General features: G+C 38.2%; 1 protein-coding gene across 1 annotated transcript in view; it reads left to right on the forward strand.

Annotated features, from left to right (window-relative positions):
- LOC141513148 (transforming growth factor beta-2 proprotein) overlaps positions 1-24837 on the forward strand; it is an 89743-nt gene that overhangs the window by 45842 nt on the left and 19064 nt on the right. The window contains exon 2 of the mRNA XM_074222688.1: positions 15022-15185. Coding sequence (XP_074078789.1) covers positions 15022-15185 — 164 coding nt within the window. The remainder of the gene's footprint in view (positions 1-15021; positions 15186-24837) is intronic.

Consider the following 24837-nt stretch of genomic DNA (forward strand, 5'->3'; position numbering starts at 1 on the left):
AACCCTGTTGCCTTACCAAAAAAACCATTTTTTTAAAAGAACTGGTCCTAGGGTGGCTGTGTGGCCTTGGGCAAGCCACTCAACCCCATTTGCCTCCTAAAAAAATAAACTGGTCCTGGAGTCAGGAGGACTTGAGTTCAAATCCAACCTCAGCCACAATAGCTATGTGACCTTGGCAAGTCACCTAACCCAATTAATTAATTAATTGAATAGAGCCACTGTTTTGTTGTGAGGATTTAGTGAGATAGCATTTGTGCTTCTGAGACTTTGTAGCTGTATCTCTGTGGGTCAGTTAGTTAACCTTTCTGAATCTCATATTCCTCATCTATCAAATGTAAGTCTATCATATTTGTAATATCTACCCTTTTTGTTCATTTCTGTCTCTGTCATTTCATCTCCATAGGCAATTCCCAGTGAGGAAATTTCCTCTACTAAATCTCTTTGAATATTGAGCAATTTATAGTCTAAGAGAGCTACCTGAGACACTAGCAAGGCTTGCCCAGAATCACCCAGCCAGTCTGGATTTGATCCAAACCTTCTTGACTCTAGAGTTGGCTCTCAATGAGCAGCTACTACTACTACTACTACTACTACTACTACTACTACTACTACTGGGTTTTTAAAATCTCAAAAAAATCCTTCTGGTATTTGATCTAGTCTTTATCAATGGATTTATTGGTTCAGTGATAATATGAATAAAAAGTTGAAAAAACTGGAACAAGGAATATTTAACCCGGAAAAAGAGATGATTTCAGGAGATGGAATACTCAAAAACTTTGGTTCTTCCACTGACTTCTTCCATGATTCCTGTACCTAATTTATTTCATCTGTAAAATGGAGTTTGCCCAGGTTCCCTCTAATAATAGCTCTAAATGTAGGATCTCATGAGTCTCCAGATCTGTTTCTTCAACTGTGAAGTGAGAAATCATCTCTAAGTTTCCTTTTAGCCCTAGATCTTGTGAATTTGTAGCAAGGAATCAAATTTAGATTCAATGCCTGGGAGAACTTCCTAACTGAGGTATCCACAAATGAAATGGGTTGCTTTTTGAAGTAATGGCATTCCCATCATTGGAGGCTGTCAAACTGAGACAAGATGACTACTTAACCAGATTGAAAAACTTTAGATCTCTTCTAACTTTTAAAGTCCTATGATTTGAATTTATTATCATCAATGGTCTATCAATCCCAATCAGAAAGAGCTGACATTGTTTCAGATTCCCAAACCAGGATACTTGGCAAAACTATATAGTCTTAATACCAATACTTTACAGTCCTACACTGGTCATGTATAGATTTTTTTGTAGTTGTTTAATTTACTTGCTCAGACATCTATGTATGTTATTCAAGTGTTTCACCATGTCTGACTTTGTGACACTTTGGGGGAGGAGTTTCTTAGGGAAGACGCTGGAGTGGTTTGCCATTTTGAGGAAACTGAGGCAAACAGGGTTAAATGACTTGGCAAAGTTACATAGATGGTAAGTTTCTGAGGTCAGATTTAAATACAAGTTTTACTGGGTGCTCTCTCTCTCTCATATATATATATATATATATGTATATATACATACATACATACATATATATATATATATATATATATATATCCCTTTATTTATGTGGGAGGGACAGATATGTCTAACCCCTCTCTTCTCATTCTAAAATATTTATTAAGTAGTTTTATAATCAAAAGACCCACCTAAAGTAGTTTATTTAGTTTTAGAATGTTATCTCACCTGGTTCTCTATCACATAAACATAGTAGCGGCAGGAAGAACTCATCTTGCCTCTGCTAAGTGGCCTTCAAAGAGAAAAGGAAGCTGGGAGGAGATAGCACAAACTTTTGACTTTCAGGAACCCCTGAGATTTGAACCCTGGATCTAAAACCCTCTGAAGGCTGTCCAAATAGAGGAGCTTATAGAACAAAGAATCCAAGTTCCTCCAAATGGCAAAAAAGTACTCTTTTTGTCCCCAAGGAATTCTTCTCTTTTCTCTCCTATTCTTAATAGTGGAGAGCTCTCAGTCCTTTTTTAGAAACTGAGCTGATCTGGGGGGTCTGTCCCTTTGGATGTTTGGGCAGCTCTCTCCTAGGGGCTATAGGGCAGACTAAATATCCATAAAATATATTTTAGTCTGTTTAGTACCCCCCAAGTGTCCTGAGAAGCAATTCAGTCTTGGAAAGCATGAATCCTGTTGTATACCATTTTGGCCATTTTTCAGCCTCTTCCACGGACAATGAGAACAGCTTAGAAAATCATTTATAACCAAACCACATACTTTGCTCCAGGCTAGCCAAATCAACTGAAAAGAATACATATGCTTCAAGAATCTTCCAGGTACCTAGCAATGATCTTGTCTTGTATCAATACCTCTCACTTTGAAGATAGGAGGTTTTCTCCTTAAATGGAGGCAAGGGCTTAGAAAAGAGAGGGCAGGATAGCACCCAAATTAATAAGATCTCTTAAAACAAGCCTAACACCCTTGGCTCACTGCCAGAACTCTTCATGCCACAGTTCAACTGAATTCCTATAATTCCTTTATGTTCCCATATCTTAATTGCCCATGGCTCTGTTGCCAATACAAACAGGATGGGGGAAGACTGAACACCCTTAATGAATACCTCTACCAATGCTAAGAAACCACTGTCCTTTGAAACTCTAATATTCCTTGTAAGGAACTAAACCACCATCCTTTGAAACACATATTCCTTCTCTGGAAACCATATTTTCCTTCCTGGCAATCTTCTCCCTCATCTCCTTTATATCATAGTTGCATGGGCAAGCATTTTTCCAAAAGAACAAATAGGCCTTCAGATGCTTCAGATGACCCATTTTGAAGTTTGGTTTAAGTTTCTACTTTGAAAAAATTCATCTCAGCCAGGTGCTAATGCTGTTTAACACAGACAGGAAATCTCTTCCTTTAACCTAGGTACTGCTTTAAGTTCTAACTATAGACCCTTCTAAATAGTTGCATGGTCAGCTTGGAGTAGTTTGGTGTTTGACTTCTCCCTTTTCTTTTCTTTCCTTTTGTTTACTAGGGTAAAGAGGTCACATTCCTTTCAGTCATTGCTGTTACTGAATGATAGTGCTGATAATAGAGTTCTTTAGGGCTTGGTGGAAGAAGAGAGGATCTTGTACCTAATGCAAAATTAAGTTATGCATTTAATTTCCTTAGCTGTTTGGGTGGGGTAATAGGAAAGTTTGGGGGGGGGGGTCTGAGAAGTTAGCAACCTAAAATAAATCAACACCTGTTGTAAGGTAATAGGTTTTACCTTTCTGGTTACATCTTTCACTGGTGTCGGAAGTTCAAATTATTGGCAAAATAAGTTTTAGGTATTATGTGTAGCTTATAGCTTTGGAGTCTTTACTTCTTATTTGCAGTAAAAAACTAAATACAAATTTCAAGTTACTTTCTTAAGGTCAAATGAATAGTAAGAAACAGAGGCTGAATCTGCATCCAGGACTTCTTTTTTCCACTTCAGCATGATGTTTGCTCCTATTCTAGTGGCTACTGCCTAAGAGGGAAGAAAGGAAGAACACTAGGAATCTGGAGACTTAAGCTCTGATACCAACTCTACCAACAACACTACCAGTGAGCCTTTGGACAAATTACTTCATCTCTGGGACTCAGTTTCCTAACCTGTCAGAGATGTCTTTCCTCTGGAGAATGCCTATAATTCAAACTGTTCAAGTTGTTCAATCAGTTTCACCTGATATTTAGGAATCATCATATATTAGAGCTGGGAAGAACTTTAGATGACTTCTAGTGAATCTATCAACTTTATTTTTATGATGCCAAAATAGGAGCCCACAAGGTCAACATAATTATTAAATCTCAAATCTGGATCATGAACTGAGTTTTTCAAAGTAGTAATAGTGATGATGATGATGATGATGATCTAACAAATTTATAGTGCTTGGTATTATCCTAAGCACTTTATAAATGTTATCTTGTAAGTGATATCATTATTCCCATTTCACAGCTGAGGAAACTGAAGCAAACAGATGTTGAGTATTCTCACAGGGTCACAGAGTTAGTAAGTTGTCTGAGGTGAGATCTGAACTCAGGTCGTCCTGATTCCAAACCCCAGCTCTCTCCACTGTCACTTAGCTGGTTCTTAGCATCATGGATCTTCAGAGTCTGTAGAGACCTCAGAGGTCATCTAGTCTACCAATCCATGCCTGAATTTAAATCCCCTGCACATGGTACCAGTAAACTTTTACTTGAACTGTATCCAGTTAGTGAGAACCCCACCCCCACCCCCCACCCTCACACCCACCCCTTTCTAAAGGAACCACTTACATTGTTTCATATTGCTTTAATTCTTAGACTTCCTAACAAGTCTTCTGCATAGCAATCCTAAATTTGCTTCTTTGTATCTTTTCCCCATTGTTGCTATTTCTGTCATCTAGGACCAAATATCACTCTTCCATGTATGTGATAGTCTTTTACATACTTGAAGATAATTATGACCTCTACAAGTCAGCTCTTTCCCTGGCTAAACATCCCCAATTCTTTCAAATTATCCTCATATGTTAGGATCTCCAGGACCTTTACTTACCTCTTCTCATATTCTCAAATTTATCAATGTCTTTAAAATGTGTCACCAAGAACAAAAGTCCCAGGTGTGGCTTCTGCAGAGTGGAGAACAATAAACAGGAACCACTCTGCCCTTTATTTATCATCTAGTCAATACTTACCACAGTTGGTATTCAAATCTAGGTCACCTTTATTCAAAGACCTACTATTTATCAAGAAATCAACAAATATATATTTTTATATTTTAATTTCCCCCAATTACATGCGAAGGTAGTTTTCAACATCAATTTATTTGCATGTTTGTGAGTTCTATGTTTTTCTACCACCCTCTCTTCTTTCTCCCATGATGACATGATGGTGAACAATCTGGCAAAGATTAAACATGTACAACTGTGTTTAACCTATTTCCATATTATCATGTTGTGAAAGATGAATTAGAACTAAGGGAGAAAAAAACCATGAGAAAAAAAAGAAAAACCATAAAAGAAATTTTAAAAAGTGAACATAACATGCTTCGTTCTGCATTCACACTCCATAGTTTTTATTTTTGTTTTTTCCTAGATGTGAATGTCATTTTTCTTAATAGGTCTCTCAGAGTTGTCTTTCAATAGATAATTTTAAATGCCTCCTATGTGCTAGTATTGTCATAAACAATAGGGACACAAAACCAAAAATGAACTAACCCCCTCCTCAATAGAGCTTAGATGTCCTGGGGAGAGACAACTTGTATCCATATAAGCCTAGTCGGCTCAGGCACTTTGGCTCACTCTCCCAGAGCCCAGCTGTCAATCTTCCCTCTCAAGGGTGACTGGAATGTCTCTTTTCTACTGCCATCAACTTGGAGTCCCTCTATCTGGGTTTCCCCTGTTTGTTAGGGGACCAATAACTGACACTTCATAATTTACTACCAATTAATTAACTTTTAAAGAAAGATACAGCTTCAAAGATATAGCAGGAACAACAATACAAAACTTGCAGTTCATAGTTTTAGTCACCCTAACTACAAGAAATGAGGTTAGTTTGTTCTTTGCCATCACTACTTTCTAGCCTTTACTGACTGTACCTCCACTAATAAGCTCACTGACATAATTTGCAGGCTCTATTATTTTTTCCTTTTTTTGTTGAAAATTGGAACATTTGCCCTTCCCTTCTGAGTACCATCAACACTTTTTATGTTCTCTACAATCTTTCAGAGTTCACTGACAATAGTTCAGCAATCATACCCTGCCCCCTTCTCCTGTGTCTACTGTTTCCTGGTAAATTGAATTTCTCCATTTCTCCATTTTGGTCCTTTCTTAAAATCCATCTATTTATGCTGATTATCACTCCTTTACAAACTCAAAATCATGATAAGAAAGAATCAGGTGAAATAACTAGATCTATTTAGTTTAGAGAGAGAAAAAAAAATTCACCAAGAGATAGAACAACTGCCTTCAAGTATTGGAAAGATTCTCCTGGGGAAGGATTAAACTTGTCCCACTTGGCCCCAGAGGAGAGAAGTACTGACTGGTAGGACGTGTCAGAGAGGCAAATTTTGGCTCAATGTAAGGAAAAACTTGAACCATTAGAGCTTTCCAGTAGTGGAATGTTCTGCCTTTGCAGATACTTGGGTCCCCCCCTCATAAAAGGTCTTTAAACAAAGGCCAAATGACCACTTGCCCAGAATGTTGTTGATGGGATTCCCACTTAGGTATGACAGCCCCCAGGCCACTTTCAACTCTGAACTTCTTTGAACCTTTGCTTCAGCTTGAATTTTGATGAGGGTGTGACACACACTACTCATAGGCAAAGCAGCTATGTATATCAGCACATTGCCTGAAAGAAAAATGAGTCAGATTATAAGCAAGAAAGAAAAATGAGAGGACCAGTCCATAGTGCTAATACAAGATATCTTCAGGAGTTTACATTGTACCACTAATGTGATATTGGAAGAACTGGAGAATTTTTTTAACCATACAACTTTTTTTTTAAAATAATGAAGGTCTTAAAAATTAGTTTTTTAAGGAAACCTAAAAAGTTGGAGGCTAGAAATCATTATCATTTAATTCTGCCATTGTTACTTTGTGAGACCCTGGAAATATTCTAGGCTTGAATTTCTCCATATGTGGAAAGCATCTGTGTCTGTGAGGTGTAATAGGGCAACATGCAGGATTTTCTTTAGTTCATTAATTTAATCCACAGTGATTTTGTTTTTCCTCTGTTTTATCTCTTTGGAGGCTGAGCATAATTATAGAACTGGAGTCTGTGCAATTAGTTCCTTAGAGTGGAGGTGGTAAGGGTGATAGTGTGGTCATTAGCCTCTCTCTTAATGAAGTCAAATACTGAGTTGGTGCCACTGAATGTCACTGGGAGGGTCATAAAACTTAGAAGGAAAAAGACAAACCTTTGGATAAACTGTTTCTGTTTTCTCTTCTGGGATATAAGATTAGATTAAATGACTCTGAAAGGCCCTTCAAGTTTTAGGGGTAGATAATTCTAAAAAATAAAAGAAGACAAGGAATAGAGAGAGAGAGGGAAAGAAGAACAGAAAAAAAGTTCAGAGTGTAGTTGGGTAGGAGCAGAAGAGTAAAATATAAACAGCAATTGCTTTAATGGTGCCCATTGACAGTAACTCCTCCATATTTTAGGGAGTAAACCCTCATTAAAGGATCATGAATTAGCATGGTGTGGTAGAAAGAATGTTGGCTTTGGAGGCAGAGGACCTGAGTTCAAATTTTGTCTCTGATTTTGCTACCTGAGTGATTTTGGATAAGTCACACAAATATTCTAGGATTCAATTCTCACAATTATATGAAATTATGAAATGAAAATGTTGGACTTAAATGACTTCTCAACTCCATTCCATCTCTAGACTTAATATTCTCTAATCATTCAGAATCAACTAGGACATGAGCCAAATGTTTCATTTCCAGACTACTAATTCTTTTCTGAAGCCATCCCCTACCAAGGCTCTTGGCTCGGTAGCTAACTCAACAACAGTCATCTGCCTCCCTATTAAGGTCTGTGTGACTTCTCTGTTTGCTGAAAAGTGATATTCATTGGTGCCCACAAGTTACCTACCTTGGACCACTGGGATCATGAACATCATAGAATTCAGGGAGTCACTCAGGATGACTTAGACCCCTTTGTTGATGGGTGGAAGGACCGCTGCTCATAGTGATTCAGTTCCATTTTTCTGAGCATCCTAAGGAGGACCTAGTCCTCCAGTTCACTGGTCCCTTCAGAATCCACCATCACCAGCAGTGTGAGGGCTGGGTTGCATCAGCTGCATGTCGTTGCAATTAGGCATGTCTGTGCCAACGCCTTGTCGAGTTTGACACATTCCTAGCCTTGGAGGCTCACGCCTTAAATTACAGATGCTGCACTGCTGTATTACATTTAACAGGGAAGGATGGTCCAAGTGGCAAACAGAAACCACTGTTGATACACTGTTTATTTCTCAGTCATTTTGTGTTAAATCACTGTGACTTGAATGTCAGCACAGCTTGGGATGTGGTAGTGAAATCAAACCCATACCCAGCATGCCAAGACAAATTTCAGAAAACCCCAAAACACAATTGTCTTGCTTTCTTCGCTGGCTGTGTTTGTGCAAACCCAGGCAGAGGTTGAGGTGATTGTGCTCCCTGACCGCTGCATGAGCAGCTTCATTTTCCTCCCTCCGGTGGCCTCCTAATGAAGCCCCAACTACTTCCTCCGACACAGTGGAGGTCAGGATGGAGAAGTCACCACTCCCCTGAGGCATGTCAGAAGTCCATGCCAATCCCTCGAGAGCCACAGGGAGAGGTAGGCAGTTTCTGCAAAGATGACTATCAGAGCTGCCACTACTTCAAACAGGGGGATATATCTGGAGGAGAGACCCAAATGGCTAATTTCAGGACTGGGACCAGAGAAAGAAGGTCTGGGAAATTGGACAGGGAGCCTCAAAGATCTTGGAAAGGCACTGGCATGAGGATAACCCAGGGTGACTTGAAATCCCCTCTTAATTGCTTTTATACTGAAGCCACTTGTAAGGACCCAAACTAATACCAATTTTTGTGTGTGTGTCTTCAATTCAATGGGTGCATTTTCTTACAATCGTTGGATTGGTAGTCTAGTATATAAGTTAAAATTAGGGTTTTCATGGAAAGATCCTAGAAGGAACCCCCCCCCCTTAATATAGTTGCATGAAAAATGAAGCATCCTTTATGGTCTTTCCTATACTTCCCTGCTTTTTGGATGACATTTCTGCTATTTCTTAAAGGTTTCTTATGTTACCAAAACAGTATGGCAGGTAAGGTAAGGAGCCCATATGAATAAACCACAGTGAGATAGATGAGCTTTTCAGTTTACTCCTTGTGGAGTAAAGCTTCATGGGAAATAGAATGTTTAGGGAAACCTCGGAGGATCATAGATTAAGAGCTACCTTAGAGGTCTTATAATACAAACACCTCATTTGAGAGATCAGCAACCTGAGGCTCACACTGCAATGAAAGAAGGAAAATTTAGATGTAGGTTTTCTTACTCTGAATCTAGTACTCTTTCCCCTGTGATACATCGCATCTCCTTCCTAATGATTCATTATGGCAGTTAATCCAAATTCTGGCAAAATATTTATGTGACTCAATAAAGTTTGCAAAATGCTTTACATCTTAACTCATATGATCCTCACAATAGCTATGATACGTAGATGGTCAATATTATTGTTTTCTCATTTTACAGTCAAGGAACTGGAGCAAACAGGTTAAGTGACTTGTTTAGAATCACACTGCTAATAAAATATTTGAGGCTAGATTTGAGTATAGGACTTCCAGATTCTAGGTTCATTTTACCACCAAACTACTTAAGAAGTCCAAGAGATCAAGACAAGTCATTTAACCTCTGTAGCCTCAGTTTTCTTATCTGTAGAAAAAAAAAAAACAATAATACCTATGTTGCAGAATTGTTGGGAGGATCAAATGAGATAGTATTTGCATAAATGTTAAAACTTTATATAAATGCTATTTCTATCTTTCACATTATTAAATAGATCATTTTAGAAAAATAGAACCCTGGATTTAAATCATTAAAGGACTGAGCAGTCATTGAATCCAATCATTTTACATTGAATCCCTTCATTTTACATATGATGCATTAAGACCCAGAGAAACAAGGTGCCTTAAAGGACAGAGTCAGTATCTGAAGCTAAAGTCCTTGATTCCACATCTGGTTGTTGATTCTACTACATTCTACTCCCAGTCTTCAGAAGCCCCAGGTTTATTGCCAATGGGAAGATCTTACTACTCACTAATTCCAATGGGGCCACAGTTTGCTTCTTTATCACATCTTTCTATTCTGTGGCTGTTGTTTAGTCATTTCAGCCATGTCCGACTCTTTGTGTCCCTATTTGAGGTTCTCTTGGCAAAGGTTCTGGAAGAGTTTGCCATTTCTTTCTCCAGATCATCTTACAGATGAGGAAACTGAGGCAACCAGAATTAAGTGATTTTTTTTCCCATGGTCACACAACTATTAGGTGTCTGAGGCCAGATTTGAACTCAGTAAGATGAGTTCATTGGACCACAAATATAAGATGTTTTGGTTAGGCAAGACCTACCCACATGAAGGAGTAAATGAGATAATATATAATAAAGTGCTAGCTTTTGTGTTATGGTCTTTAAGAGAATGAGATTGTATATAAGAACAGGACTAACTTGAATGTTCATAAATACAAGGTGTCTTCTTCCCTTTTGCATGTATATCATCATGTACTGGTTCTATGAAAACACAATAGTAGGTGAAACAACAGTTGAAGAAGTGTTGTTAGGAAAGGGAGTGAGGAGTTACCTTGAGGGGGAAGGAGCAGTGTAATATTTTTGACAACAGAAAACATTAATTGATGCATTATCTTTCAGAATCCACAATTATCCTGGTAACTATTCCCTTTCTCTACAAAACTATAAGCTGCTTAAGAGCATGGGCCAAATCTTATCCTATCAACTAATATAGTGCTCTGTATACAGTTATTGCTTAATAAATGTTGAATAAAATTTCCTTAAATTCCCTTACTTATGACCATTTAAGGTTCTCACCTGTCTCTTTGCCTTGTTTCCCAAAACCTGAATTAGGAAATCAGGGTTAAAGTAGGGAAGAATTATCTTAGTTTTTAAATACCACCCAACACAAGACACATCTTTGAACACTGTCCATAGGCTAATTGATCTTTTGTATCTATCTAGGAAGGGAATATGAGAGGCTGGGGCTATGAGGTGCTTACTATGGGGAAAGGAGCAAAATTAAGAGCTGAAAGATAAGCTAAGGGAATATTTGTGATCTAAGTATGAGTACTAGGAAAGGTTAGTATCAAGGACGTGATGACTTGTGATCAGAAAGAACTGAACTTAGAATTGCAGGGAGCAAATATAGAGAGCTCTCATTCCAGAAGAGGAAAAAACTCATTCTTGGAGAAAGGCAGAGGAAAAATCTCCATCCCTCCAAGTCTTACTGAGTGGATGAGTGATGCTCAAGTCATTAAATCCCTACCCTGCCCATCTGGGCCCCCGAGCAGGAGGAGAGGGCCCCAAAAGTCTCAGCAGTGTTCTGACAGGTCTGTTTTGGTCCTCCTTCACCACGCATCTACAAAGTTTTCCAGAGGGTTAGGGCAGGGTCAAAGAAGTGGGCCAAAAGCAATTAGCAGAGAGGATTTAAAAAAAAATTTTTTTCTAACCCTGAGACATCAGACAGGTTGTTCAAGTTCCTCCGGCAGGCAGGGGGCTTCTGACCCTATAGCAAATGACAGCAGGGGAAAACAGCAACCAAAACGTTGGAAGTGGTAGGCAGTCATTCAGTCAACAATATTTATTGAGTCCCCACTGTGCGCTGAGTCTGAAACTGGGCTGGAGGGTAGGTTGGCTGTTGTCTCAGCATGGGCATCCCCTCTCTGTCCTAGGACCCAGGCAGGGAGCTGCTTGCCTCTGGCAGGGCTGCACAGCAGTCTTTCCACCTTATGTATAAACTGCTTCTACTCATAAAATAAAAGGGGTAGGGGGTGGGAAGAAATCAGGGTTTGTGATATCAGGGAGTTGAAATATAAACAAGGCTAAATGGTTATAGTAGCCAGAGGGGGAGAGGGCTCTTTGCCAGCATATAGAGAACATAACAACTGTACTTAATAACAATCAGGCTACTCCTGTAAATATTTGCATATAAGGGCTTCAAAAGCTCCAAAGCCCAAGACAGACCATTTGGGTGATTTGCTTAGAAAGGGGGTGGGGGGGGAGAAGTTGACCTGCTGGTCTGAGGCAGTCATAATAAGAGAGAGTGGGCAGAAGACCAGAAAGGAAAAGAAAAACCCTCTAAAGTTTAATAAACACAAAGAGAATAAAAATAAATCTCCAGAGCTTTTATTTACAAACCTTGATGGAAGGAGAAGATAGAAGCTTATGGTGTATAGAGGAGGGATGGGTGTGAAGAAAAGATTGTGTTTGTCCATGTGTTGCTGGTCACTAAGGTTCCATTGAGAGGAGAGAATAGGAGAGGAGAGGGAGGGGGAAAATAAAAGACAAGGCTTGTTTACTTTTCCTGACAACAGGAAACATATTAAATTAGTTCCACTCTTTAAAGATGCTCTTTCAAAGAAAGCTTTCAGCTTCTGCTGAATAGGGAGAGGCTCCCACACTGTACAATAAATGCTGCTCAAACAAACTTTAGCTAGCATATATTATAGGTCACCGTAGGTCACTGTGGCACTGTCCTGCTTTGTCTCTGGCTCCCTGCCTGGACTCATGACCTCCTCCTTGCCTGAGCTGACATGAGTGGTCATAGACAGAGCAACAGCATGTAGGGTATGGGTGGAAGGGACAAGAAAGACGATTGTTACCTAGTCACCTGGATCCGGGTCCTGCAAGGGTGAGTGAGAGGTCTTTTCCGTAATAATTGCAGCTGGCCTTTATAAAGAATGCTGCATCAGCCATTCATTAATTGTGTGACCCCTATGTGAGTTGTTTAACTTCCTTAAGCCTTACTTTTCTCATCTTGTAAAATGGGAATAATTACAATATCTACCCCAGGGTTGTTGTGAGGATAAAATGAAATGATGTTCATAAAATATGAACTAATATATAAATATCTATTCTTACACATGCTAAAATATGACCTGGGACACCCAGATATAAAGTGACATCATCATCATCATCATTTGAAAAAAATGATGATGATTGGTTGTAGCTTTGATTTTATAGCACTTTAAGGTTTTTTGTGAGGCTTTTATAAATATTATCTCATTTAATTCTCAAAACAACCCAGTGAGGTAGATGCTATTGACTATCCCCATTTTGAAGACTAAGGAAGACAGGGTTCAATGACTCACCTAAGATTTACACAACTAGTAAGTGACTGAGGCCAGTTTTGAAGTCACGTCTTCAGATTCCAGGTCCAGCTCTCTGTCTACTGGGTACTCTCATTGCCCAGGATCACATAGCTAGTATGTATCAGAGGTCAAGATCTTCAAGTCATAAGTCCAGTGGTCTTTCCATCTATTTATCCCTATCAATTTCTCCCTACCTTTATCTCTCCTTATCTATCCATCTCTACCCCCTGCATCTCCTTTCTTCACCAACATATATTTCCTCTCTCTTTACTCCCACCCTTTCTGTTTTCTTGAGAGGCAGCAGAGAGTAGAATGATGACTAGAGAACTGTTCTGAATCAGGAAGCCAAAAGTTTAGGACTTACCTCTAACGAATTTGGATGACTTTGTACAAATCACAACTTTTCAGGGCAATTGGCCAAGACCCTAAGTTGTAGAACAGATCCCAGTCTGGATTGGTAGAATGGATATTCTTATGAGGACCTCCCTGACCTAACAAAGTCCCTTATATGATCAAGTAAATAGCTATTCATTGATTCATTTTGGTGTAGACTTGTGATTTCATGAGTACATTGAATTTCCAGTTGGAAAACTGATGTATATCAGCAATTCAACCTTAACTTGCAACATTAGAAAGTTCCCCGGGACAGATAGGTGGCTCAGTGGATAGAGCAATGGCTCTGGAGACAGGAGGACCTAACTTCAAATTTGACTCAGACACTTGATTCTTACTAGCTGATTCTTACTAGACTTTGGGCAAGTCACTTAACACCATTACCCCACCAAAAAAAAAGTTGCCTGGGAGTCCTGAGTTTAAGTGACATGTCCAAGATCACACAGTCAGTATCTTTTATTGGTAGAACTTGGACCCAAGTTCTTTCTAAGTCTGGCCTTCCATCTGCTATACTGTCATTATAGTTTAATCTTTTTGGCCATTTCTGACTTTTCAGAAATTGGTTTACCATTTTCATTCCCAGCTCATTTTACAGATGAGGAAACTGAGGTGAGAAGGGTTAAGTGACTTGCCCAGGATCAAATAGCTAGTAAATGTCTGAAGTCAGATTTGAACCCAGGAAGATGAATCTTCCTGACTCCAGGTCAGACACTCTATATTGATAGATAATAGCAACCTCCCTACATGGCTAAACAATAGATCAAGGCTGCTGCTGCTACTACTACTACTACTACTACTACTACTACTACTACTACTACTACTACTACTACTAAACAGTGTAGTTAACTTCATGTTTTATGGAATAGGCAAGCCAGACCATGGACTTGTTCATTTTGTTTCCTGGTTTTGCTAAAGATTTGTAAAATCTGAACTTCTTAGTTCTTCCTCAATTAAGATTCCCATTGGGGCGGCTAGGTGGTGCAGTGAATAGAGCACCAGCCCTAGAGTCAGGACTACCTGAGTTCAACTCTGACCTCAGACACTTAATAATTACCTAGCTGTTTGGCCTTGGCCAAGCCACTTAACCCTATTTGCAAAAACAAAAACAAAAAAGATTCCCATTGACTAGAATTTGACAGATTAAGAGATGATCAGATTGGCCCTTAGTTTGTTGTGGACAGGACAAGTGGAGAGCATTGTATGCTCAAATCTATTTAACTTACTTTGGAGTGTGTGTGTGTGTGTGTGTGTGTGTGTGTGTGTGTGTGTGTGAAAAAGACCAAAATACTGAAACCAGAAAAAGGATGCAATGTGCGGGCCTGGATAATGTTGAACATTTTGGTGCCAAACTTTCAAGGAAAAAAATACACAGGGCAAACTGCTTGCCATTACGAGCTATTTTCTTGGCACATCCAATTAAAGCGTATGCAGGCCTGACAGCCATAGCCAGACATCAACTCTGGTGCACTTGTTCCAGTTCATAAGCATCTAGGATTTTCCACCACTCTTTCGACTTTCAAAGGACAGGGTTAACTGCATGCCCTCAAATAGAGTTCAAAATGGTTTGTTAATCTCTATTAATCTGTTATTCTCATAATCAAATGCACATGCTTATTTTTCCTGGTTAAATCCTTAATGGTATTAAATTGGCAATTGGAACCCAAACCAGGCTGCAGATATTTTCCTTATGGTGTCTCTAGGGCTATCTTATATTGTGGTCTTTTGGGGAGAACAATGAATTTTATCATTCTCAGTGACTTCCTTAACTCTTTACAGATGCTATCCCGCCCACTTTGTACAGGCCCTACTTTAGAATTGTCAGATTTGATGTCTCAGCAATGGAGAAGAATGCCTCCAACTTGGTGAAGGCGGAGTTCAGGGTCTTTCGGCTGCAGAATCCCAAGGCCCGGGTGTCTGAACAGCGGATCGAGCTCTATCAGGTAAATTGTCTGAGCTGATTTGTAACATAACAGGAGAAATCTTTCTACAGTTTCAGTTTTTTCACCCAATCTGGCTATCATGTCAATTATATAATTATGTATTATATTATATATTTTGGAGTTAAAGAATCTGAGTTCAAGTTCTAGAAATAACACTTTTTTAAGAAAAAGAAATAACACTTTGTGATGTTGGAAACAAGTCACTGTTTTCCTCCTCTGTCAAATGAGGAGTTTGGACTGATTGGCCTAATAAAAAGTCATATCATCACAAAGATGCCTCTCTAATGAAGACTCTGGGTGAAGAGATTTTTCATAATGAAGTCAGCCAAATAGACAAAGAACAATGGTCTGGGATTCAGAAGACTGGTGTCCTAATTCCTACTCTGCTGCTTATTAATTATCAGTTAAACTTTCTCTTCTATTTTCCTTAACTCTAAAATAGTAAAAATACTACCAGGCCTGACTACTTTACAGAGTGACTGAGAGAATCAGATAGGCTAGCATCTTGATATCAAAATGAATATTCTTTTTAAGTTACATAGAGGTCTATAAGTTTATCTTCATTATTGCTATTACAATTGTTATTATATTCCTTGAAGGTATTCAATAGATTGATAGATAGTTCTCTGGAGATGGTACCTTCCCGCTACGTAATTCCTGCCAAATAAAATCCCTAATCTCAGGGTTGTCTCATCCTCAAAATAGAAAGGAAATGAAGAGGAAACAGAGAATAAAAACTACTTGAAGGATAGAGAGAGAGCAGTGACTGAGTCTGTTAGAGAATCAACCGGTCAATCAATAAGCATTTATGGAATGTCTGCCTACAGAGGCTGGGGATATACATGCAAAAATAATATAATGCTGTCCTCGAGGAACTTTCATTCTACAAGAAAAGCAAAGGGACTAAAGGAGGAGGAAAGATGTAAGGGAGAGAGATGAGGAGGGAGGGAACTGGGGAAGAAGATTGAGAATGAGACAAGGAGAATAGACAGGGAGGGAAAGTAAAGAAGAAAGGAGAGTGGATTAGAAAGGGAGAAGGCTTTCTTTTTCTCATGAAAATGTAGAAATCTTTACCACCACCCATTTCTGATGCCCTAAAATATATTCCTATGTTTCCTTGGGTAATAAAGTATCTGACAAGCTAATACATAATTTGAATGCAAACCATGTCATTATTGAACATTTCACTTGTTTATTGTCATTCTGAACCATATAAAGTCCCTAAAGACTTTTGAGGCAACGTGAGGACTGGTAGAACAGGGATGAAGATTTTCATTGATAGAAAGACAACTGCTCTGAGGTGTTCCCCTATATAATGGTAATGTAATTAATTTTAGCCAACATTTATGTGACTTCACCAACTCTGAGCAAGAGACATATATTTTTTAAGTTTGTATATTTCCATCAACTAACACAGGGCTCTGTATATATAGTTAGTACTTAATAATTGCTGAATAAAATTTCCTTAAATTCCCTCTATTATGACCATTTAGATTCCCACCTGTTTGTTCATCTTGTTCCCAAATCCTGAATCTGGAACCTTGGTTCAAATTTTGGTTCTGATAATTACCTCAGACAGCTCATATTACTTCTCTGGACCTCAGTTCCTCATCTGTAAAATAAGGGAGTTGGACCAATGGATCTCTGTTCCCAATCTACTATCTTTAAAAAGTTTAGAATGGGCCTTTGAGATCATATAGTCCCTTGTCACCAATAACCTTTCCTATCTCTGCCTTATTTTACAGATGGAGAAATTATAACTCATAGAGATTAAATGATTTGCCCAAAGAAAAGAAAAAATTCAAGCTCAAGTCTTGTGATTCTTATGTTCCACACTCCTTTCATGGTACCTTGTTACTAAAGGGAAATGTACCTTCTTAAAGTATGTAGAATCTTGGAATCTTGGGCTGAAAAGAACATTAGAGGCCATCTGGTTCAGTTTTACAAATAAGGAAACTGAGACCAAGTAATTGAAGTGATATGCTCTAGTATACACAAGGAGAACCTGAACTCAAATTCAGACCATTTGACTCCAATCTAACATTTTCCTGTTGCATTATGTTTCCCCCCACACACACACTTTGGGTTAGAGGTTTCCTACAGCATGTCTCATTATGCCATGGTTAAAATTAGAATATGAGCCTGGATAGAACCAGGTTTTTCATGTTTTTCTTTGAAGTAATCAGTCAGGGGCAGCTAGGTGGCTCAGTGGATAGAGCACCAGCCCTGGAGTCAGGAGTACCTGAGTTCAAATCCGACCTCAGACACTAAATAATTATGTAGCTGTGTGGCCTTGGGCAAGTCACTTAACCCCATTTGCCTTGCAAAAAAACCTAAAAAGAAAAAAAAATCGGTCAGTTAAATAGTACTATTTAATTAAGGCTGCACAGGGACTTCTATCTCTCCCTCTCTGAGAGGGCTCTTAGGAGCTGAAGATTCTATTGAAAGACCTTTGCTTTGGCAGGGGATCTTGGAACTTTGATACTACTATCTCAGCTCTTCAATAGAATTCTCTGCCAGCACTCTGAAGAGTAGGATGATCCTGGGGCTGCCTTTCCTTTCTCCTCTGCCATACTAGAAATCACTGAAGGGCAAACATTTATTTGATCCCTCTATGATTTCAAATGTACAATAAGATAAGGGACAATATTAAAGGATTAAAATTTTTTTTACAGAGGGAAAGAAAAAAAGCAGCAACATTCAGTAAGAAAGTTTTGCTAGCCATAAATAATCCTAGCAATGTTTTTAAAGATTTATGACAGATGCAATCTTTATTGGAATTTGATCAGATAAATCTCCAATGATTTGGGAATGCCTTTGAAGCCATAATATTTATCATAATTCTTGGTCACTTTGGAAGTTCAAGTACATCTTTCTTTGATTAAGTTGCTCCTGTATTTGTGATAAAATCTCTTCCAGAATCATGTGTTTGGGTAAGGGAAATGGGAAAAGAGAATCCCCTTCTAAAGGAGCATTCCAGAAATAAGACAAGGGCAGGCAGTTAGCTTGCCTGTATATCATAAGAAGTGGATCAGATCCATCATTCAGCCGGTTCAGTGGCACCATGGAAATAATTCAGTGCTAAAACAAGATAATGACTCTTTGGGCTGAAGGGAACTTAGTGATCATCTTGTTAAACCATTTCATTTTACAGATGAGGAAACTGAGATCCAGAGAGGTCAAGCAAGCTGCCCAAGGTCATACCAAGACTACAATTAGAGAACCAGGATTAGAAACATAATAATGACAAAATAACTAATATTTACATAGTGCTGAAATATTTGTAATGTACTTTAGATTTGTCATTTAATCTTCATTATAATCCTGTAAGATAGGTGCTATTATTTTCCCATTTTATAAGTGAAGACACTGAGTCCAAAAGGAGTTAAATGGCGTATTCAGACCAGATTCAAACTGTGGTTCTAACTTCCAACTCCCTTTTCCTTATTATGTTACCCCTATATACAGTTCTGAAGTTGGCATCCATGACCGGAATTATTCTCTATAACACTAAGGTCAAAGGATTTTCTGTGTTCTAGATATAATGAAAATGATAATAATAATAATATTAATAATGTCTTCTTAATTTCCTAATAGCCATTAGTAGTTATTATCCAGGAAAATATTCAAACTTATCTTGGAATTGTTGATCATTATAGATTTTCCCATATATCAGAATTAAAAATTAATAAATATATTTATATAAAATAATTTATAGATATTTATAACCCAATGTATCAAATGTTATAACTTCCTATAATATAACTTTGAACTAGGCAGTCCAAATATATTGACAGTATACATTACAGAGAGACCATAGTTGCTTCAGAATTCCTCTTCACTTAGGAGAAGAGAGCTAGTAAGTGTATGTCTCATGGTAAGATATGCTTAAGTGAGACTTGCCATACTGGAACTCAACTACCGCAAGAATGAGCTCACTCTCCTACACTCCTTATGGGAATGAAAAAGTTCTCATCTGAAAAACCAGCTAGACCAACAGAATATGATAGCTAGTGCAGAAATTCCTTTCTCTTAAAGTGATATTCTTCTCAGTTCAAGGGAACATACCTTCCTCCTCACATTCTGGGATTTGTTGAATAACTTTGCTTTCCATATTCATATTGGTTGTAATAGTAGAAATGTTGACCTTATCCTCTCCAACTTTTCCTTCCCAAATAGAAAAGGCATCTAAGTCAATGGTCTCAGGTAGGAGCCACCAGATTGTTTTCAAGACTAAATTATTAACTTCAAATCACTGAGCAGTAACATGTTAAAATAACTTACTAGGGAAGCAGTATGGTGTGTTTGGGTCATATGTCATAAAGCATCAGGAGAAAAGAAGCCAAAATGCTGCCTTTTATCACGATGTTGGTGTGAGGCTGCATATATTGGATCCCTGATAGACTAGAGGAATGGAATCTGCTGAGCATTCCCCATTAATCATTAGAAAAGGAATGTGTTGAGTTGAAATGAGCTTGCTACCTCACCAAGTGTGTTTCACTGGAACTCTAGATTACCAACAAGGGAGTAAAGATGCAGAGTCAGGGGGAACAATGGAACTGTGCAGAAACATACATTGGCAGCATTTTTTACTATCACCTCTGGCTTCCTTGGAACTCTGGGAGAAATGACTTATTTGGAAGTATGTATTAAGTTCTCTTGGATTGCAAGACTGAATTATCACAATAGTTACACTATTGGCAGTTGGTTAAATCTTGGGTTATGTGCACTAATGTAATTGAATGACATTATGGATAATATGACAATGGTGATTCCAAAGCTACATGTCTTTGGAATGTGAAGTCAAAGGACAGTGTTTAAATCCCACTTCTAATATTTATTACCTGTGTGACCTTTGGCAAGATATTTAACTGTTGCAGGTCTTAGTTTTTGCATCTCTAAAATCAGCACCTTCTATGACCACATAGCTCCTTTTCACTTCTAGATTCACTATCTAGGGTAGTAGTAGCAGGCTTTAGTGAATAGTCATTTAGCTATATCACTACCCTACCTACTCCACCCCATACCCCCCAACCTCTTGTAATGATACCTTAGGCTACACATAGATGGAAGCTTGGTTGAGTCCTTGCCTTTACTACTAAATTGTTGTTGGATGCTGGGAAGCCCAAGTCACCTCTCTGAGGCTTAATTTCTTTGTAAAATAAGAGGAATTAGATCTCTAAGGTCACTGCTTTCTCTAATGCCTCAGAGGGATGTTATATCTTTAAAGGAAATTCTTGGATCAGTAATGCATGCAACACAATCATGATGGGGTTAATGAGAGTTTTCTCCATTTTTATTCCTCCTCAAAGATACTTATGTTCCCTTTGCTCCATCTCTATTTCTGTCTTTATCCCTGACTCTGTCTCTGTTTCTCTTTCTCTCTCAGTTTCAGCTTTTATCTCTGTATTTCTTTTTTCCCTTTCTATCTCTTTCTTTTCTCTATGTCTCTGTCTCTATCTCTGTGTGTCTCTCTCTTACACACACACACACACACACACACACACACACACACAGAGTTCAGCTTTCATTCCTCATTTTGCCCAGGGGTGCACAAAATAAAAAAAAAGAGGTCAGCCAAAAAAAGAGTGGCTGTTAAATTAGATTTACAAAAAGTGCTACTGAAATAGGTCATACTGAGCTTCTGTTGTCCAAGATTTTATGGCATACAATCCCCTTCACACCGATCCTTACCAAGGCGCCACTCTGTAGGCAGTCACAGCACAGTACCCCCTTTTAAAAAAAATGACCCATGATATAATAAACATGTTGTATGCACGAGACCATTAATATCCAGATTTTTGCAAACTGACCAAAAGCTGTACTGCCCTCCTAGGGAAAGAAGATCATTGTCATTCCTGTAGAGGACTGACCCTATACTCTGGGTCGATCCTCTTTGTGAATGGGTGTGGTCAAAAAAAGACTAATTCGTGACCAGTTGTACTTTCCATTCAAGATTGCTTCTGGAGCTGCTATTTTCAGAGTCTGGCACTGTTGCAACTCTGACTTTAGACTAATGCTCTGCTTGACACCTTTCCTTAAAAATAAAAAGGAGAACCCCGTTCAATTCCTGCTGTTCCACAACAAATCATGCCATCTGCAGCTGTTTCCCAAGAGTTCCTAAACTAGGCTTCAGAAGACTTGACTTTTAGTCTAAATTCTATAGTTCATCAAATGCAAGCAAAAAAAGCACTGACTTTGGAGTTTTAGAGGACTTGCTTTTGAGTCCTGTTGGCTCTTTCCTGCCTTGGTGATCTTGGACAAGTTACTTAATGACTTTGGGGAGAGAGGATTGCTTTAATCCTATGGTTCTTGGCAAATCCTTTCCCCCTTTTGGGCTCACCCTCCTCATCTGCAAAATAAGTCTCCTGAATTAGAAGATGAACTCTTCAATACGGTTCAATACAGCCAAACAAACAGTGCCTAATAAGTCCTGGGGATGCAGCAAGAGCTGACCTTAAAAACAGAATGATGAGAGGTTAAATTTCTCCTTGGACCCTACTGCTGTGTGACCCTGGGTAAAGCACTGAACACCTCATGTCTAAAGAATTCCCTAAAAGTTGTAGAGCAATGATTGATCATCACGGGCATGTCGGGGCTTACTCATCTATTCTAATGAAGTCCCTTTGTTAAAGCACTCTGGCATAGATTTGACTCTCAGTCAACAATATGGTCAGCATTCTCACGCCTTCTTAGGTTTTCATCAACTGGTTATGTCTGTTTATAATCTTTCCATTTTAAACTACTGTACAGATGTTGCTTCAGTGTTTTCTATCAACCTTTCTATTGATGTATAATCCATGCTTCATATATTGAATTCTGTAATTATACATTTGAAAGAACTTTAGAGTTTATGTAGTCCAACATCGATATTTTAGTCAACAGGAAGACAAGAATTTTTTAAGCACCTTACTTTGTACCAAAATAGAAAAAGAAGTCAGAAGAAAGATAGTTTCCTCCCATCATCCACACCCACCCCTCCTCTTTCCCCCCTTCCAAGAATTTACATAATCTAAAGGGAGAAGTGTAAAAGGGGAGAGAAAAGGTATTTAGGAGATTGTATGGTGGAGAAAGTCTAGAGTGCAGAGTAGAACCCAGAGAAGAAAAAAGACATAAGTACTTTCTGACTATTTCCCTTGAATTGGAGGGTCAGAATTTTATAGATGAAGAGATCCAGTCTCAAAGAAGTTAAGTGACAAATTTGTCACACTATTAGCAAGAGTTTGAACTCAAGTCTTTCTGACTTAAGTCTGGCACTTTATTACCAAGGGTCCTACTTGCCTTTTACAGATGAGGAAATTGAAATCCTTAAGGTTGACAGCTTTTTTTTTTTTTTTGGCCACTTAAAGTGTTAAGATTCAAGAGACTGTGATTATGTTGCTCCTGGCCAATAAACCTTAGGGAAAGATTGAGTCTTCAGCTGCTCATTGGATCTTGTCCACATTCTAAAGTTTGCCAGTATGTTAGTACCATACTTTGTCAACATCTCAGAGTCATTTTTACTGTTGAATCCCCATTACCCAGCACCATGCCTTACATGTAGGGATAGTGAATGGATTTTTTTTTTTAGGATAGGGGCTTTCCTGGTGAGGAAAATCCAGTTGAGGTTGGCACCTTCTCTGCATCTTAGACATAAAGACTCCTCTAGAATGGTGATATAAAAATCTCTTGTGGTCCCCAGTGCAACACAAACTAGATGAAAATGTAATAGGAAAAGGTTTGATGAAATAATAAGTAAAAATACAATACAGCATAGATGATAATAATTTGTAGGGGTGTTTATTTTGTTTTTTAAAGTCAATATGTGATATAGCAGGGAGTTTGACACCACTGGATCTAGAGCATTGAGAAGTTAAGTGATTTATTCAGCCAGCCCATGTGTCAGAGGCTTAAATTGAACTTGTTTTCCTGACGCCAAAGCAACTTTCTATTCACCTTGCCATGCCAGCACTTTCTTGTGTATGATAACCATTTAATAAAGGTTGGGATGAATGGAATTATGACACTTTCTGATTCTGGTATATAATCTGTCAGTCGGCACCTCAGTGGAGAACATATACCCAAGAAAGAGAACTTAGCAATGGCTTTCAGTCCAGAATCCTTCAGGAAATTCTCATTGATTGGATTCCCCTGATTCAAATTGTGCATTTCCTCTTTTAGTCTTTTTCTTTAAAAAAATCAATTATTTGCTCATATATACTAGCCCATCCATTGAGCCTTCCCATGTTTATACAAGGGAATGTATGCAATTAATGAAACCAACAGTTTTCTGAACATCAAACTCATTTGCAAATTACTCCTGATACCATAAAGAATTGGGAGCAATGCTGGTACACTGAAATCAGTCCTCTGATTTAAAGTCAGAGGATCAGAATTCAGGTCCCAGCTTTTCCACTTACTTCTCTATAAAATGAGTAGCATATAGGATTATACATTTAGAGTGAGGAGAGACCTCTGAAGCTTCATAGTCTGCCTCCCTCATTTTATATATGAAGAAAATGAGGACAAGGGTGGTTAAATGATTTGATCAATATCACATAGCTAATAAGGGTCAAAGGTGGTGAACACATACGAAGATAATGTGTCTGGGCACTGACTATTCAACTACTTTTAGAGCTACTAAATTATACTATCATTCGGCCTACACATAGAACTCCATCTTATCTGTATCAAGAGAGACTCAATCAGATGTCTTGCTGAAATGTTGTATCCATGGCATAGCTCATCTAGAATGCTATTAACCTTGTTAAACAAGTAAATCAATTTAAGTCTTGCATAAACCTGCCATGAACTCATGATAGTAATTGCTACTTTCTTTTCTAAGTGCTCTTAAAAACATTCCTTCAAAAACAAACCCTAGAATCTTGTCAAGGATTCAAAGTCAAACAATTTGGACTACTGTCTTCTTCTTTGAGCTTTTAGACAATATTTTCCTAGCTCCAGGTCTGTGGTACTTCTCCCATTCACCACAATTTTTCAAAGATTAACTGATTAGAGACTAAGAGCATGAAGGAACTATAGAGATAATCTAGTTTAGAGACTTGTAGATTGATTTCAAGGAGCCCATGAACGTGAATGAAAAGAAAGTGTGTGCCCCCCCCCCCATAACCTTTAACTGGAATGCAGCATTTCCTTAAATTATGGATATAGGGAATGAAAAATAATTCTCAGAAGGGGTCCAAAGACTTAACTAGATTGCCAAAGGGTCTATGGCATACAAAACATGTTTAAGAATTTTTGATCTAGTAGAACTATTTCATTCAAAAGACTAAAGCTGAGATGTATTAAGTGATTTGGCCAACTTTGGGGATAGTAATTTAGCAATCTCACATACAAGTTCTTTAAGATTCCTGAGAGATAGTTTATAGTTTATCCTAGTCACTTGAATTTATAGAGAATAAATAAATGTTTTTTATTTCTTAATTTATTTCCTTAATCATTTTTGTTTTATACTTTCTAGTCTGAAGATAATTCTCTTTGGTTAAGAAAATGAAAATAGTACTTAAATTATTCTTCTTTCTTTCTTTCTGTCTTGTGCTCTCATTATTTCATCCACTCCAAGAAGTGGTTTTATCCATTCCTTGATTTCTTTTTCTCCTAACAGACTGTTAAAAGTCCTTTTTGTTATCCTTAGCATTCATTGTAGCACTGA

This window comes from Macrotis lagotis, chromosome 2 (genome assembly GCF_037893015.1).
Source record: "Macrotis lagotis isolate mMagLag1 chromosome 2, bilby.v1.9.chrom.fasta, whole genome shotgun sequence".
Taxonomy (NCBI): domain Eukaryota; kingdom Metazoa; phylum Chordata; class Mammalia; order Peramelemorphia; family Peramelidae; genus Macrotis; species Macrotis lagotis.